The sequence below is a fragment of the Cervus canadensis genome, chromosome 4 (genome assembly GCF_019320065.1).
Source record: "Cervus canadensis isolate Bull #8, Minnesota chromosome 4, ASM1932006v1, whole genome shotgun sequence".
Lineage (NCBI taxonomy): Eukaryota > Metazoa > Chordata > Mammalia > Artiodactyla > Cervidae > Cervus > Cervus canadensis.
The window spans coordinates 80,348,100-80,364,119 of NC_057389.1; the positions used below are offsets into that span (position 1 = coordinate 80,348,100).

The 16,020-nt window shown below is 47.8% G+C and overlaps 1 protein-coding gene across 1 annotated transcript in view; it reads right to left on the bottom strand.

Moving 5' to 3' along the window:
- Window positions 1–4,664: 4,664 nt before the first annotated feature.
- Window positions 4,665–16,020, bottom strand: part of MARCHF3 (membrane associated ring-CH-type finger 3) — a 145,441-nt gene continuing 134,085 nt past the window's right edge. Inside the window, exons 4-5 of the mRNA XM_043465944.1 lie at window positions 11,591–11,800; window positions 4,665–5,606 (exon numbers count right to left, since the gene is read on the bottom strand). Coding sequence (XP_043321879.1) covers window positions 5,448–5,606; window positions 11,591–11,800 — 369 coding nt within the window. The 3' untranslated portion in view covers window positions 4,665–5,447. The remainder of the gene's footprint in view (window positions 5,607–11,590; window positions 11,801–16,020) is intronic.

The following is a 16,020-nucleotide window of genomic DNA, read 5'->3' on the forward strand; positions in this document are numbered from 1 at the left end:
GAAATCGTTGTGTAAATTCACTACAGTTCTGATCACAAGTCCATCAAGACTTTTAAAATGACTTACCAAAATTATTCTAAAATGTATACACAAGAATAAAAAGCCTGTTCCCAAGTAACTAAGTCAGTTTTGAAAAATAGAGTGAGGTTGGTGGGAGACTGGGGAGGAACTGCTCATTCCACTAGATAATGAGGCACATTATGAAGCCATTAGTAAGAAAAACAATGAGGTAACAAGGGAACAGACAGACGGGTTAAAGTCGTAAACTGAGTATGTGAAACCAGATAATGTTTATATGGAAGAGGATACACCATCCAGGTGACTCAAGTGAATGAGGAAAGGGAGACTGTTTAGAAGATGGTGATGGCAAACCTACCTCAGGGAGATAAAGTTGGATCCTTATGTCAAATACAGAGGAACTCTAGGTCAATGGAACACCTGAAGGTGATCCATAAAACCATAAAGATAAAGGAAGAAAATGTGGGAGAGTATCTTTGTGATTTTAGAAAGAGAAAGGACTTCTAAAATGTAATATAAGATGACCCACACTACAGAACTCATGAGGTTGAGATCACTAAATTAGAGGGTGGCTTTTTAGGTAACAATGGATGAGGTCGTTGTAAGGATTAAAGGAGGTAATCTTCAAAGCGCTGAACAGTGCATGGCTTGTGGGAAGTGCTTGACACTATGTACACATTTGTGGAATAAAATAGAACAGGGACCTATGTTGGCTCATGGTGACAGAAACTGTGTCATGGACTAAAATATATGGATAACTCAATTCTTTGTACCTGGCGCCCACAAATGAGATAAGATAAAACCTCTCATAGGTCCATCTATTCATTTCCTTAATGGGTAACTATGGCCCAGTAGGTGCAAAGTGTATCCAAAAAAGAAAAAAAAGCATTTTTTCAAAAGGAAGTAAAACTTCCTTGAGCCATCTCCTTTTGCTGTCTTTGTGCGTGGAATTCAGAACCTCTAAGAAGGCACTAGATGTATGAGCTCAGTGACTCACGCGTCCCTCGTTTCTGGGAACACAGACAACTGATGGACTATATTTGTTTTCCTCTGTAGCGCGAGCTCCAGAACTGGCACATTTTTCATCTGTGATGAATTCTTAATTAGCCAAAGGCTCCAGTATCAGGAAATGCCAAGATAATTGAAATCCATGTGTGATTCAGAGATCTCAATCCAGTCAGTCATTTCAACCTCCAGAAGGATCTCTCACAGTTCTTTGTACTCCCAAGCACAGTGTGCTGGATAAATATGTGTTGATTATTTAAAATTAATCCCTCGTCTTTTTTTTTTTTTAATCCCTCGTCTTTTTGAAAAGGATTTAAAATTCCTTATGGCTCTTCAGACTTCTTTATGGTTCTCTTTATTGATCAAAGTTGTTAAAACCCAGGCAATCAGCCAGACGTTAGCAATGGTGAATAGAAGGAAGGGTGCTGATGTCCATTCATGAGCTGCCTACTGGGCGCCTTAAAAATCCTGTAAGGACTGTCTGAGGTAGGTGTTATCCCCATTTTATATGCAGAAACTGAGGCCTCCATAGCGGGGAGCCTTGCCCACAGCCCACCGCTGGTACGCTGCCAACCCAGGGAGACAGACTCATAGCTGGTCCTCTCCCGCTCTGTCCCACCAAGAAGCCAAGAGTCAGGCTCACCCCAGGGCAACTCAACAGTGAGGGGAAGGCAGAGTGGCCCAAGGCCAGCTCCTCGACACAAAGACTTTCATAAAGTCAGAAAAGGTAGATCGTGGGACATAATAGAAATGACACATTTTGGAGAGGGTCTGAAGTTTCCCGGGTTATCATTACCTAGAGCTGATTTCTCATGACAGCAGCCTTCGTGGCATGAAGCCTCTGGCCAGCAGCCTGCAAGATCCTGCAGGTGCTTGGCTGGGAGGGATGGTGTCCAGCCAGGTCTGTCCTGGTCCCAACATCTCAACCTAAAATAATCCTGGACCCTGTCCCCACCCGCTGGCCCACTTCCCATCCCACTTCAGAATCATAACCTGTAAATCTGTTCCAGCCTGAGCTCTGCCCACCCTATGGCTGGTCTGCCGGGAGCTTCTGGGAAGACACTGGACGAAAGTGGAGAGGGAACACGTGCCTATTCCCTCCCCTTCCTCCTTAGGGTCTTCCAGCCTGGGGACTCTTCCTGGGAGGACAGGATGAAGACAGAGGTTTCACGCACGCCAGGCCTTTCTGTAAGCTGCATGGAGCTTTGGCGCTAGGCAGACCCAGGCAGGGCCAAGAGAAGTCTGAGGGGAGGGAGTCCCCAGCTGCCTGGGGCCCCAGTGCAGATAGCTGGGCTGCCCATTCACTTCCATATTCTTCTTTGGCTTTTCGGCATCCTCAGATGAATTACTAGCCCAGCAGCGTGCAAGTGGCCACCGCGGTACTGGGGGTCCAGGGAGGAAGACCTGTACACGGAAGACAATTACAGGCAATTTCTAAGTCAAGCTACTTATGTCTCCTCAATTGGGTTTTACAGCTCATCTGAGCTCCTGCTCAGTGCTCCGAGGAGCTGGAGGATTCGGGTGCACGCTCTGGGTTCCTGTCATTCCCCAGAGGAGAAGCAGCAGCAGCAAGCTGGTGATGACACACGGGGATGGCGAGAGCGCCCTGGACTTGTTTGGCTGTTCCTTTCCCCTCTGGCATCGCTGTGACACACATTTTTCTCTAAGATTCTCAAGGAGAGGATACAGCAAGGGGTGCCGAGAGATGACTGTGTAAGGGGTCGGAGGAGGGAAGCAGTGAAGCAGCAGGATCCTTTACCTGCCTGCCTCTGCCTTTTCCTGTTTCAAAAAGAAAGAAGCAGAGAGAGAGAGAGCGAGAGAGAGAGAGTGAGAGAGCAATACAAGGCTGGCAGGGCCACTGGTAACCCAGGCAGCACCTTTGTGCCAGTTAGGAGTACCCTCAGCTTTAGAAGATGCAGTGTGGCTTGGTGACAGATGCAGAGCCTGGACCAAAGCTCCCACTGCCTCTGTCCTCTTGGCCGATGTCGTGTGCTTATGCTGCAGTTCCCTGGACTCTCCTGCCTCGAAGGACCTCAGGGTTAAAGGGCCAAGAGTGGATGAAGTGTCTTCCAATAACTTTCAGGATCCCAGACGGGCCCTGGTGCTGAGGGAGATCAGTCTCACAGGCGGAGACTGGGCAGGGAGGCACAGATGCCTCTCTCAGCTGGTAAGGTGTCCTGGCTACCACCCCACGTGCAGCCCGCTCCTCACACGTGAACTCTAATTTCCCAGGGTGGAGATGCCCATATAGGGAAGGGGTGTGGCCCAGCCACAGTACCACCTTGCCACCCTTCCCCGGTCTGGAAACCCCGGCGAAATACCGGAACCTGCCTGCCTTTGCTATTTGGCTTCATTATGTCTCATGAACCAAGACAGCAGGAATTTTCTGCAGTCAACCTCAACAGGAAACGATCCCGGGAATCTGCTGCTTCTTCCTTAAATCATGGAAAACACAGGAAGGACAAGTCCCTCTCAGGAGCGTCTGTGCCACTCCGTTGGGAGGTGTCACTGGTTCACCTGTCAGCTTGGGGACCCAGGCTGGGTGGACGTCATTTATCAACGATAGTACAGGGATGCAGTTTGCAAGCTACCAAGTTGGACTCTTGGCTCTGGAAATCTAATGTGTGACAGCTGCGTGCAGCCAGTGGTGTCCAGCATTTTAAAAAGGTCAATTAAGAAACGGCTGATGGCGGTGCAGCTCGTGACAGCCCAAGGGGGTGAGCAGGGCCGAGTAAACAGAAGGACTGAGACGTATATTACTGGAATTGAAGTGTCGAAGTGCAGCGTGGTGGGGAGGAAATCTATTGTCACAAGCCATAAAGCACATCTGAGTTTTGCAGCGGAAAGCAGCACAGCTGTTTCCCTCCCCAGGCAGCACAGGGAGCGGCCTGCGAACAGAGGGCTTGGCAGACAAAGGCGACACCTGCATGGCTTGATCAGTCTGCAGACAAAATTGTTACCCTCCTCACTGCCTGCTCCTTTGCATTTCCTGGAGCACAAGGCAGACGCTGAAGTTGATAGTCACAACGTGGGTCAAGTTCTAGAAATCCATGTTTTAAGCATTCCCCCAAGGCTGGGCTCCACCTTCTCTTCAGGGCATGTGGGTGAGTGGGTGGATGGGAGCCTGAGTGCCGCTGTGAGCAAGTGCCTTCCCCGGACGCACATCTGCTCCCTGGCTTCAGTGGACACCCAAATGCAGGGGAAGTCTAGACCTTCTACACTGTGATGGATAAAAGAGGGAGTCCTTAGAGGAAGCCTATTTCAGCCTGTGACAGAATTGGCTCATGGTTGGGGGAAGGCACTGCATGGGGCTCTTTTTCGAAAATCAGACAAAGGGGTCTTAGACTGCTCGGACAGGCTTTTTTTTTTTTTTTTGCTATATCTACCTGTCAAGCTAGAAATTCAGCAGAGCAATGGGAGTGCTAATTGATATGCAAAACAGGTCCAGAGTTCCTAGAAATGTCTAATGATCCTCCAATTCATTGTGAATGCAGAATTAAGACCTGCGCTAAGTGAAACGGGAGTAAGAACACCAATCTTTTTGCTTTCCCTTCTTTTTATCTTTCCTTTTTCAAATCGACTTTGGGAAACCTCACAGGTTTTATGATTAAAAAAAAAAAATAGTATAGCCATCAGTGGGGTTTGTCTTTCACACACTGGGTATTTATTATTAGAAAATAGCTTCTATCAGCTGTCAGTACCAAACAAGTTGAAAGGAGCGTGCTTCTCACCATAAATTGTTTTTCTCCTTAATGAAGTTTAAATAAACAGTTCACTGTGGGGAGAGTTGTCACGCCTTTTTTTTTCTTTAAAAACTGAATAATTAAATGGATTTTAGTACAAAACATCCTTCAAATATGATTTGTCCTGCAGTTATGCTGTCCCCTTGAGTAAGGGACTTGGAAGAGATGGAAAAGACCACTCAAGCTATCAAATTACCCCAAATAATCTACAGTAAAAACTGGGAAACAAACCAATGAACCCAAACAAAACCCATTCAAACCAGGAAACCAGTTTTAACATTGGCTTTTCAATTTTGATTATCATCTAAGTTTAATATATATATATATATTTATATTTGAAATAGTAATAAAAAAAGGAAGAATTGAATTGCATCCTTAGCAGGACAACCTTCCTCACATGTGAAAGAGGTGTTCAGAAAATTCCATATAGTATCTGCTAAATAAACATGTTTGGCAGCTTAGCAAATATCATATGATTGCAGCATCCATGATTTGAAGTCAAAGAGCATTTGCTTTCTTCGGGCGGAGTCCGTTGGTCAGGGCCACGTGATTACATGGCTCTGGATGTTCTTCGACCCACAGGCTTGAGGAAGGGTTTGGGAGTGGCTCAGTGCATGGCCCCAGTGCAGAAACTTCCAAACCCCAGACAACAAATCAACCAACCAACCAAACACACAAACATCAAACAATTGTCTCCTTTGAGTTCCTCTTGACAGAGTGGAGGCCCAGCAAGGACTGCTGGTTGGAAGGGATGTTGACAGACTTTGGAATGAGGAGAATCACCCTCTGATTGGTCCGACGCCATTCATTGTACAATCGGCAGTGGTACCTAAACGACACCTGGGGTGGGGAGAGGAAGACAAGAGAAGGTTTCAGGTCACGGAAGCTGGTTATCAAGTCAAACAACCCATGTGCCATTTAAAACAGTTCCAAACATCAGTACAGCCAGGCAAGAGCCTGGGCAAAACTGCTCTCACAGGTAGATGCGGGCGGAGTCTGAGGTTCAACCCAAGGGCACTCGTGCCCTGAACACAGGGGCAGGGCTCCCCTCATGCCTCTTCACACTGGGTCAAATCATAGTATTAATAGGAAATGACGTTCCTCCTGAGTCTGGATTTATTTTCAGAGTAGTGGTTTGGACCCCAAAGGAGAAGAAAGCTGGTTGGGGGCTGTGGGCAGAGTGGGTACAGCGCCAGTCTTCACGCAGCTGTGGGGCTAGGCGGCGTGCCCTTTTGGTCATTGAGTTTCTCTCTGTTAAACGAGAGGGATGCGAGGGCTTCACACACCCTTCTGTAGGTTGGATACTGCACAACTCAAAGGACCCCATTCACGGTATGACAAGAAGGGCACCCTTCGTACTGTGACATGGACAACCTGCACCACTGTACTTGGCAACCCCTGTGAGTGACCCCCATTGCCCCCAGTGGAGAAGCTTCAGCATGGGCACCAGCTCCCCCGATGAGTTTTTCCCGAGCCAGCACCTGCACCCACCTCAGCATGGCATCAGTGCCCTGCACACCACTGCCCTTGTTTCTCCCTCTCCCTGCCCTAGAAGCATCTTGCTGAGGGCAGGGCCTTCTGTTGTATTCATCTTTGCATGCTCTGCACCTGTCACAGTGCCTGGCGCTTAGGAAGCTGCTCAGTTAAGTTCACCGAGTGAATGGATGAGTGAATAAATATCCTGTACCTCCTAACTGCAACACTGCTTTTAGACTTGGGTCTCTCTTCCACAATACACCACAGCACGCTCAGTAAACGCATCATCAACTGTAACATAGCTGTGCCCCCAAAGTGCTTGCGTCTTGAGTAAATATACTCGAATGAGGTGCTTGCTTGCTTCTATGGCTTGCTTTGAAGAAGACTGGAGAAAAGCGTTTATCAATTTGCCCAGGAAATTCAAAGAATCAATTCTTCTGAAGATGTATAAACTGCCTTAAAAAGTGGAAGTATAGGTTCTAGGTTGAGTATATCCAGATGTCTAGGTGAGCACTGGGGAAGAAGGTGCCCGTGACCTCAGGATGACAAATTATTCAAGGTACAGACTGTATTAACCACCTGGGGTAGCTGAGTCATGCTGACCCTAGGACAGGGTCCCTGTTGGCCAAAGTGGACTGACCCGATGGTTTGAGCTCAGTGTTTCTGGAAGAGAATGCAGGCTCTTGATCAGAAAGGATCACGAAATCCAAGGCCACTCACTCAAATTTCTTAGGGTAGAAAGCAGATACCACAGACAGAATGCCAGAGAGATTTCAGTGTGAAAATATAAGCTTTTAAACTCACACAGATGTGCTTTTCTCCAAAAGGCTCTGAACATGCCAGAGTGGATCAGAGGTTTTGTTCTGTTTTGTTTCTCTTTTTTTAAAGCTCGATTCTCTTGTATCTGTCCTGTCCTGCCGCTGCCTGGTGCTACTCATAAATGTAACAGGCAGGCTGGAAAACGTGCTGATCAGGGCCAAGGGCAGGGAAGGGGTAGGAAACAGACGAGTACTAGTGAACAGCTGGGGCAGTACAAGAAATCTGGAATCTGGAAATATTACAGGAAAGCTGGATTTGAAATCGAGACCCTCCGTCGGGATGGTCATGAACTGCGCATGCTCAGTAAGCGCAGGCGCAGCGGTAGCTGCGCGCAGTAAGGCAGCAGCCCGTGGGATGCCTCGTTTGTAAAATGTGAATAATGATATCAGAGATAATGCATAAAAAGCCCGCTGCACAGTGCCATTGCCACATGTTAGTGTTCTTGGCCTGTTATTTCTGGCGGGTTAAATCTGAAAAGAAGATAATTTTGCAACACTCCTTCTCAGATACAGGAAGGTGGGGGGAAAAAAGAAAAAGAGAGGTTGGGCTATTTCCTCTAAATCCTTGCTCTCAGTGTGGCCATGAAGGATGCACCACCTGGGAGCTTGTTAGACTGTAACAGTTGTGGGCTCCACCCAGACATAGGGAATCAGAGCGTGCATTTTAACAAGATCCCCAGGTGATTCACATATACATTCAAGCCTGAGATGCACTGCTTCAAGGAACGCAGGGAGTCCATGACTTAGCAGGTCTCCCAGTTCCTTGGCTGGGAAGTACAAAAATAAGACCCACTTGTTCAGACAAACAAATGAGCCCTTACTACGCGTTCATCTATCTTAATTGCTGTTCACCACCACGGTCTGCAGGCGAATTCAATCAATAAGAAAGCATCATGTGACGATGACGCTGCGTCGGAGATCATGAAGGTAGGCGCGGAGCACAGGGATGATGGGTCTGCAGTTGCCCTGCGTAGTTCTGGCTCTGGGCTCTAAGAGCACCAAGACACTCCCTCCCCTCAAGTGGAACAGAAGAAGAATAAGACAGGTTTGATTTAGGGAAACAAAGAGGCGGTGAGGGAAAAAAAATAAACAACATAAAGGTAAAAAGAAGCTATTGCAGTAGTAACACTGGGAACTTCATTTAGATATTTATTAAATTTCTGAGGTTTTAAAGAAAGAGGAGGAAGGAAGAGCACAGGGCCACTGTTCTAAAAACTACTCTTTATGGGATGGGTTTCTTGAAGTGTCTTCACTTTTTTCATCCAAAGGCTATTTATTAACCTCCAGCCACAGGCAAGGTCTGTAGAGAGTTGCAGTCACGTGCATGGCACACAGAGGGCTGGCACGTATTAGCATCACTTCTCCCTGAGAGGCTCCCCTGGTGACTCAGCGGTAAAGAATTAGCCTGCCAATGCAGGAGACATGGGTTTGATCCCTGGGTCGAGAAGATCCCCTGGAGAAGGAAATGGCAACCTGCTGCAGTATTCTTGCCTAGGAAAGCCTATGGACAGAAGAGCCTGGTGGGCTACAGTCCATGAGGTCACAAAAGAGTCAGACTGGACTTAGAAACTAAACAACAATAGCTCCCCAAGGGAGGTGACTGGCTGAGGCCAAACGTTTGCTGTAAAGTCATGGCATGATTTGGGAAATCTCATTAGGCATTTTGATTCTGCCCTTTCTCTTTGGGGTTCATGGTGTGACTGAAGCATATGGATGATGCCAGGGCTGTGGAAGTTGTCTTCCCAGAATGGGGCCTGACCTCTGATCTGTGATGGTCCTGTGGAAGACAAGAGGGCGGTGAGGGGCTGAGTCAGCCACACCAGGTCTTGCCGGACACCCTCAGGGTGTGTCTGAACCAACCTTGAGCCTTGCCAGGACAGCATTCTATTCAAGCTTTCCCCTCTGTAAGGAGAATTTAAATGGTTGACCCACGGCACTGGGAGTCAGCCAGAAGGGCTGGCTCATTCATTCCTTTTGTCTGGTGTTTTAATCAGTTGCCACTGAGACTCAGTAGATGGCGGAACCTCCTGGGGGAGGGGGTGGTCACTGCACGTGGGTACTGCTATACCCACGTGGCTAATGCAGATCTATGTGGACACTTTCTGAACTCTTCACGTGGACTCAGTTCTCACCTACTCGTGTCTGTCCGCGGACTTCGGATGGTTTGTGGCATGCACAGTGATGTTTCTGGGGCACCTCTTCCCTCCAGCTGTCCGGGTGGAGGTGACCGAGGTCTTGACCACCTGGGTGCCAGACACCTGTGTGTCCGAGCAGTGGATTCCAGAAGGCAGAACTCCCTGAGTCTGTCAAGCCTGGCCCCCATGGAGGCGCCGAGCTCCGAATGCACCTTCGGGCGAGGGTCCGTCTGACAGCGCTGGCGAGGCCCTTCCGGGAAGGTTCCTCCGGGGAGAGCCGGTCTGGGACTGACACTGTGTTTGTTTATCTAAGACATTTTCACAGCATATTCTCCTTAAGTCTGACTGCTTGTTTACAATGGGTTTCTGCTGGAGGGCAGTTTCCAAGTGCTGTCAGCTTCTGAATTACGGCTCTTGCCAGGCCGGCTCAGTACAGCATTTATCTGGGAAGGAGTTAGTCTAGATTCAGTAACCTATCGCTGAGCTGTGGCCACTGCGGGTTTTTCACATCAAGGGTGAGAAACGCCTGTCTTTCCCTCCAGTTGCTCTTCGCTTTATGGAGGGGGGAGGGACAGTGTGAGATGGGGGAGCCCAGCAGCTGGGGGAAGAGAGCCCATGCCTCTGCTGAGTGCCTCGATGGATGTCCCCGAAGTTATCCCACCTCATCCTCACAACAGTTGACCCAGGGGTCAGCAGTCCTTTCCTCAAGTCTGTGCATAAGGAGAGGGATGATCAGAGAGGTTAGGGACCCTGTTTGAAGTTACACAGCTATTCGGATGCTAAATCTTGGGTTTAAACACAGAGCCTTTGGATTCTGAAGGCATGTGCTTTTTTCCCCCCCCTTAACCACGTAGCGCTGCCTCTTGGCAGCATTTCTGGAGTGAAGTATGTCATCAGTCTCCTGAAAGAGCCACTCCAGGTACCTTTCCCACCCAAACCTTCCTTTCACCTGAGATGAGAGATGAAACAGGATAACATCCATTTTTCTCTAGGTAATCTCTTTTTTTCCTTTCCTTCTTTTTGCTCACTCCCTCGTCTTAGACAGTAGTGGACAGACAATTTAGTTTCTTATTTCTAATCCTCTTCCCACAACACTGTCCTTGCAGCTTCTGAGTCAGCCTGATTGTTTGATTCACAGTGAATCGAGACACAGTTTAGAAGCGTAGATGTTTAGAGGAGACAATAAAAGTTTTGGTTGAGGGCTTTATTAAGCTGGGAAAATGAACGCCTCCCTTAACCAGAAGACTCCCATAAAGTTCCAAGCACCGAAACACTCCCTACTTACCCAGGCTCAAGTCACGCCCCTTTTACTGAGACTGAAACGCATTCCCCCACTTAGCATCTGGACCTGTCACCTGAGAGGAGGGACAAGAGGGAAGTGCAGGGAGCGGGGGGTTGTGGTCAGCGTGGTAGGGATGGCAGCTGGTGGCCAGGGCTTGGGATGGAGGGAAGGGAGCAGGTGTGAACAGCGTAAGCGTCACACGCTGACACTGTGCTGCAGAGATGGGAATGGGACAGCCTAGACAGGAGAGACATATTGAATAACAGCGGAGCGTGCTCAGATTAGAGATGAGCAGGCACATGCCGGGAAGCAGGGGGCCCGGTGTCTGAAAACCTTCTAGAGGACGATGACATTCTTCCCTGCAGGTCTCACAGGGAAGCGTCAAGAGAGAGCAAATGCTGCCCCCTCTTTGTGGGCGCTGCCAGCTGGCACCCAAGCAATCATGAGGTTAATTAAAACAATAAAAAAAACCCAGAGAGGGTTAAAGTCTTTTTCCTTCTATCTATCCAGCAGGAACACTTATTGGGAAATGGTTTTTCTTTAGTGGCAGCTTCTCAGCTAGATGAATTAGTGGTTTTATGGGCAGCAGAATCAATGTCCCAACCCAGAATAATCAGCAGGCGAAGTGCATCTCCTTGTCCAACAAAGACTTTAGGCCTTGTCAGGACGAAAGGAGAAAATAACCAGCAGGAGGATTCATGATCTGTGCGGGCAGCAACAGCAACAATGGCCAAGCACGTCATTCATCACGTACATCATATACTACAATCCTGGCAAAAGTGAGGAGCATGAACAAGAGAAAGAAGATGCCAGGCCTCTGCTCATAGAGGAGTGCTTGGCTGTGAGAGGGGAGGAATGCCCAGGGTGTATGTCTTTGACCGATGAACTCTCAGAAGCTGGGGCTTTTTCTTTGCTTCATCTGCTCTTCCCAGCAGTGCGCATACATGTACACATAGACAAGCACACACACCCCCCGAATCACTATTCTCAGCACTTAAAGGTCTGTGTGCTCCCAGGAAGGTGAGATGAGCTCCAGACAAGCGGGAAAGCCATGCCAGCCGGGTGCTGCCAGCTCCCGCCGGCCGCAATCCCCGGGCCCCGGGCCATACTTACTAGTGTCCAAAAGAGGTAAATAGTGAAGAGTGCAACAGTGAGTGCAATCAGTCCGACGGCCTCGAGCCGACTGCTAAAGTGCAGGTGGTCCACGGCGCCCCGCAGGCAGAGCCAGCCCGAGATGGTGGCCAGCGGGGTGATGAACAAGAAGCACACCATGTCTCCAAACAGAGTCCGCTTCTCGTGCTGGGGCCCTGGGTTTCTGAGCCACTGCCGGGGAAGGGAGACAGAGAAAAGCAGGGACAAGGTTAAACACCAGGGAGGGGTGCAGACATGCTGCTCTGAGGTTGTGTTTGTCTTCAGCATCTGGAAAAGGCACGACCTGTTCTGAGATCACATGGAAGGAGTAAGGGCTCATTCCCAGCCCTGTCCCGTCGATAGTAGTGATGATAATAGTAACAATAATAAAAGCATCCTTGCTGTAGATGTCCTGCTGGTTTTGAAAAGAGTTCAATGATTACTATTATGAATCACAGCGACCCTGTGGGGAAGGCAGAGAGAATGTTACCTTTGAAAGGTAGTTGAGGTGCAGGAAGTGCTGTAGTTTCCTGTCTTGGCCCTGGGAATGTGTGCAGGAAAGGGTTGACTTACCATGCCCACGTTGCGCCCGTATTGCTCAAATCCTGCACATTTCCAAGACCTGTTTTTTTAAGACTGGCCCCTAAGAAACGAGCTCTGAGTCCTTGTGATACTGTGCCTGAGAAGAGTGTTTTTGCATGCCCGAGGCCTTGGGCCACGTGGTGCCAGGGTAAGCAGATGGTTTATGCCAACGGTGTCATTTATGCTGAACACCTATTTTTGCTCCAGGGGCGGGAGTCTGAGTAGCTGAGGTCTTTCACGTGGGCACTGCATATCTTACGTGACTGACCCTAATAAACACCCTGAACACCAAGGTTCGCGTGAGCATCCGTGGCTGATAATGCCTTGCACATGTTGTTATAAATCATTGCTATAAAAATTAGGGACACCTGTGTGATACTGCTGGGAAGGGACATCTGGGAGCTCGTGGCTAGTTCCTCCTGGACTTTGCCCCAGCACCTTCTGCCTCTGTTGATTTTAACTGGTATCCCTGTGTTGTCATTCATTGTAGCCATGAGTATAAGAGCTTTTCTGGGTCTTGTGAGTCCTAGTCAGTCACTGAGGGTGCTCTTGGGGAAGGAGATTTACCTTTACTCCATGAACTCCATAATGCCCCTTCCCTTATATTTTAGGAGCCTGGATCTCCTATTTAGGACTGTCTCTGACATCTTAGACTTTCCTGGTGGCTCAGACGGTAAAGCGTCTGCCTACAATGTGGGAGACCCGGGTTCGATCCCTGGGTCAGGAATATCCCCTGGAGGAGGAAATGGCAACCTGCTCCCGTATTCTTGCCTGGAAAATCCCATGGACGGAGGAGCCTGGTAGGCTACAGTCCACAGGGTCCCAAAGAGTCAGACACGACTGAGCGACTTCGCTTTTACTTTCTGACATCTTAATTGTGCTACCATTTTGACTGAACCAACCCCCAAAGGGTGGGGAAAACATCAGCTTGTTGAAAGACTAGAGATGAGCGTTCCCGCAGGACAGGAACAAGGCTGTCCTCCCGCTTGGGGGTTTGCTGAATGTCTGCTGAGATGTCTTCCGCAATCCATCTAGGAAAAGTCATGCTTACGTGTTGGTGTCAGTGCATATTGGTAACAAGGTCAGGTTGCTTTCCTTCAGATTGTCATGGAAACATGCTCAAGTACTTTCTCATCTCACTACCCCATCAAGCAATGACAGAGGCCAAGGAGTCCAAAGAAGGAGTCAGGTGAGGTGGGAGAGACGCTGGCTGGCTGTCTTCCGCCTCTTCTCAGGGGCCAGCAGTGCTGTGGGCTGCAGAAAAGTTACCCCAAGGGGCCAGCACAGTGATTCCTACAAAACCATTGGTGGGAGGGAAGGGACCATGACAGGGGAGACTGGAGAGAGGGAAGGCTATACTCCAGGGCAGACCCAGAAGACAGGGAAGCTGCAAAGAGGGTTAGGGAACAGAGGAAAGAGCTGTGTATAGGCCAGCAGAAGCCTCAAGAGGTGGAAGGTCAGAAGGACAGAAGGCAATTTTCTGTTCAAGGAAGCAGCAAACTTTCCTTGAATGTTTGCCTGAGGCAAATAGTGAAGGACCCAAAATGCCTAAATTACCCCTTTCCAGTGACAACTCATTTTTTAAATTAATTAATTAAACGTATTTGGCTGTGCCAGGTCTTAGTTGTGGCACGCACAACCTTCGGTTGTGGCATGGGGGATCAAGTTCCCTGACCAGGGATCAAACCCTGGCCCCTTGCATTGGGAGTGCAGAGTCTTAGGCACTAGACCACCAAGGAAGTCCCTGACATTCCACTTTAAAAATGGCTGAGATGCTGAAAGAAGTCACCTCAGTTCAAAAGTGGACCTGAATAAATATTAAAACATAGATAATGGGGAGTTGGCTTGTCTGTGAACATAAACACAGTGTTATAAAAATTTAATAAAAATACCAAAACGATCTAGTGCAAACAGTATTAACCTCACTATGTGTTGTCATGCTACCTCAGACATCTCAGCAGCTTCAAAGAAATTCAAAGAGCTCTTAGTAATTAATGTTTTCTTATCTAAATACTGGCAATATTTCTGTGAAGTGGAGAGCAGAAACGAGATACGGTTATCCCCACTTTACAGAGGCTCAGCAAGGGAGAATGACTGCTCCGGGTGATACTGAGAGGGGATCAGGGTCTCTCCACTCTTGTTCAGATGTCCTGCCAGTGAAATATTTAAAAACTTAAGTGACAAGGCATTCGGAAATCCAGATTCTTAAACACTAGTGCTGACCTAGCAGTAACCTGACTCCCCTGGTAGCTTAGATTTTCCCAGGAAGCAGATCTGGGAAGCTGGGCTGTTTTTCTCTGTGCCCCCACTTGCTGGAACACAGTGAAAGTGAAGTCGCTCAGTCGTGTCCGACTCTTTGCAGCCCCATGGACTGTAGCCTACCAGGCTCCTCCGTCCATGGGATTTTCCAGGCAAGAGTACTGGAGTGGGTTGCCATTTCCTTCTCCATGGAACATAGTAAGTTCTCAATAAATTTGTGACAAGTGCGCAGACAAGCTTCCCTCCTTGGCTAAGACCCCCCTGCACCTCCCCAGCTTCTGTTCCTTGGGAATTCTGAACATGTTTTATCAGGTCTAACTTAACACTTTATGTGACCCTTGACACGGCTCATTGAAATGACTCAGGTATGCAAGGAGGTGATTATGGATCACTGCAGAGCTCTGTCTGATGCACAATAAATTGCAGAGGCAAACTAGAAATTACTATTGTTTGTTCCCAGTTTCCTATTTTCTAATTGTTCTTTGACCTTCTATATTCCTAAAAAATTTCCGGGTCATTTTCTATGTCTATGATCACCAGTACCTGGATTCTGCATATTATTAACACTATGTTTGTTTTTTTTTTGCTCACTTTACTCTTTGTGTTGTTTGTATGAAGTTCTTTTTAAAAAATTAACTACTTAACTGATTTTTGGCTCTGCTGGGTCATTGTTGCTGCACCCGGGCTTTCTCTAGTTTCGGCAAGCAGGGGCTGATCTCTAGTTGTGGTGTGCAACCTTTTCATTGTGGTGGCTTCTCTTGTTGGGAAGCACAGGCTGTAGGCACGCAGGCTTCAGCAGTTGCAGCACGCGGGCTCACTAGTTGTGATGCCTGGGCTTAGTTGCTCTGAGGCATATGGGATCTTCCCAAGCCAGGGATTGAACCCATGACCTGGCAGGCAGGTTCTTAACCACTAGCCCGCCAAGGAAGCCTAGTATGAAGTTCTTCAAACAGGTACTGTTATGTTAGAATCTGTGACTTCTTCAGAATCCTAAGTATAATTTATCTCCCACAAATGCAGGCCCCGTGAATAAGACCACTAGCAATATCTGTTGTTGAGGAAAAATTAGCCCTGTGCCATGGTAAGACCCTCTGCTAATGTGTCCAAATAAGTTGATACAACATATTTAAACAGAGTTTGTAACAGAATGTGATTTTGTCTCAAGTTCAAGCAATAGGGGATTGTCTAAATACAATATGGCATTTTCTTAAAACAGACTTCTATGGAGTAATCTCAAGTGATAACGTATATTTTGTATTTACTGACACGATACATTGCTGAACAAGAAAATAATTCTACTAGACAGAATTACAGTATGATCCTATATATGTAGTGATATATCTACATGCACATGAACATTTATACTTACATAGATGTAGTGAATTTACATAGACAAAGACCAGAAGGATCCTAGCAAAACAGTTGCTATTCTTGGTAGTGGAATCAGAATGGTCTTTAACTTTTCCTTTTTGTATGTATATTCATGTTTTTCTAGAATGAACATGGATTACCTGTGCAGTTATGTACAAAACATCCAGAGAGAGAGAGAGGGAAGGGGGGAGGAGGGAGAG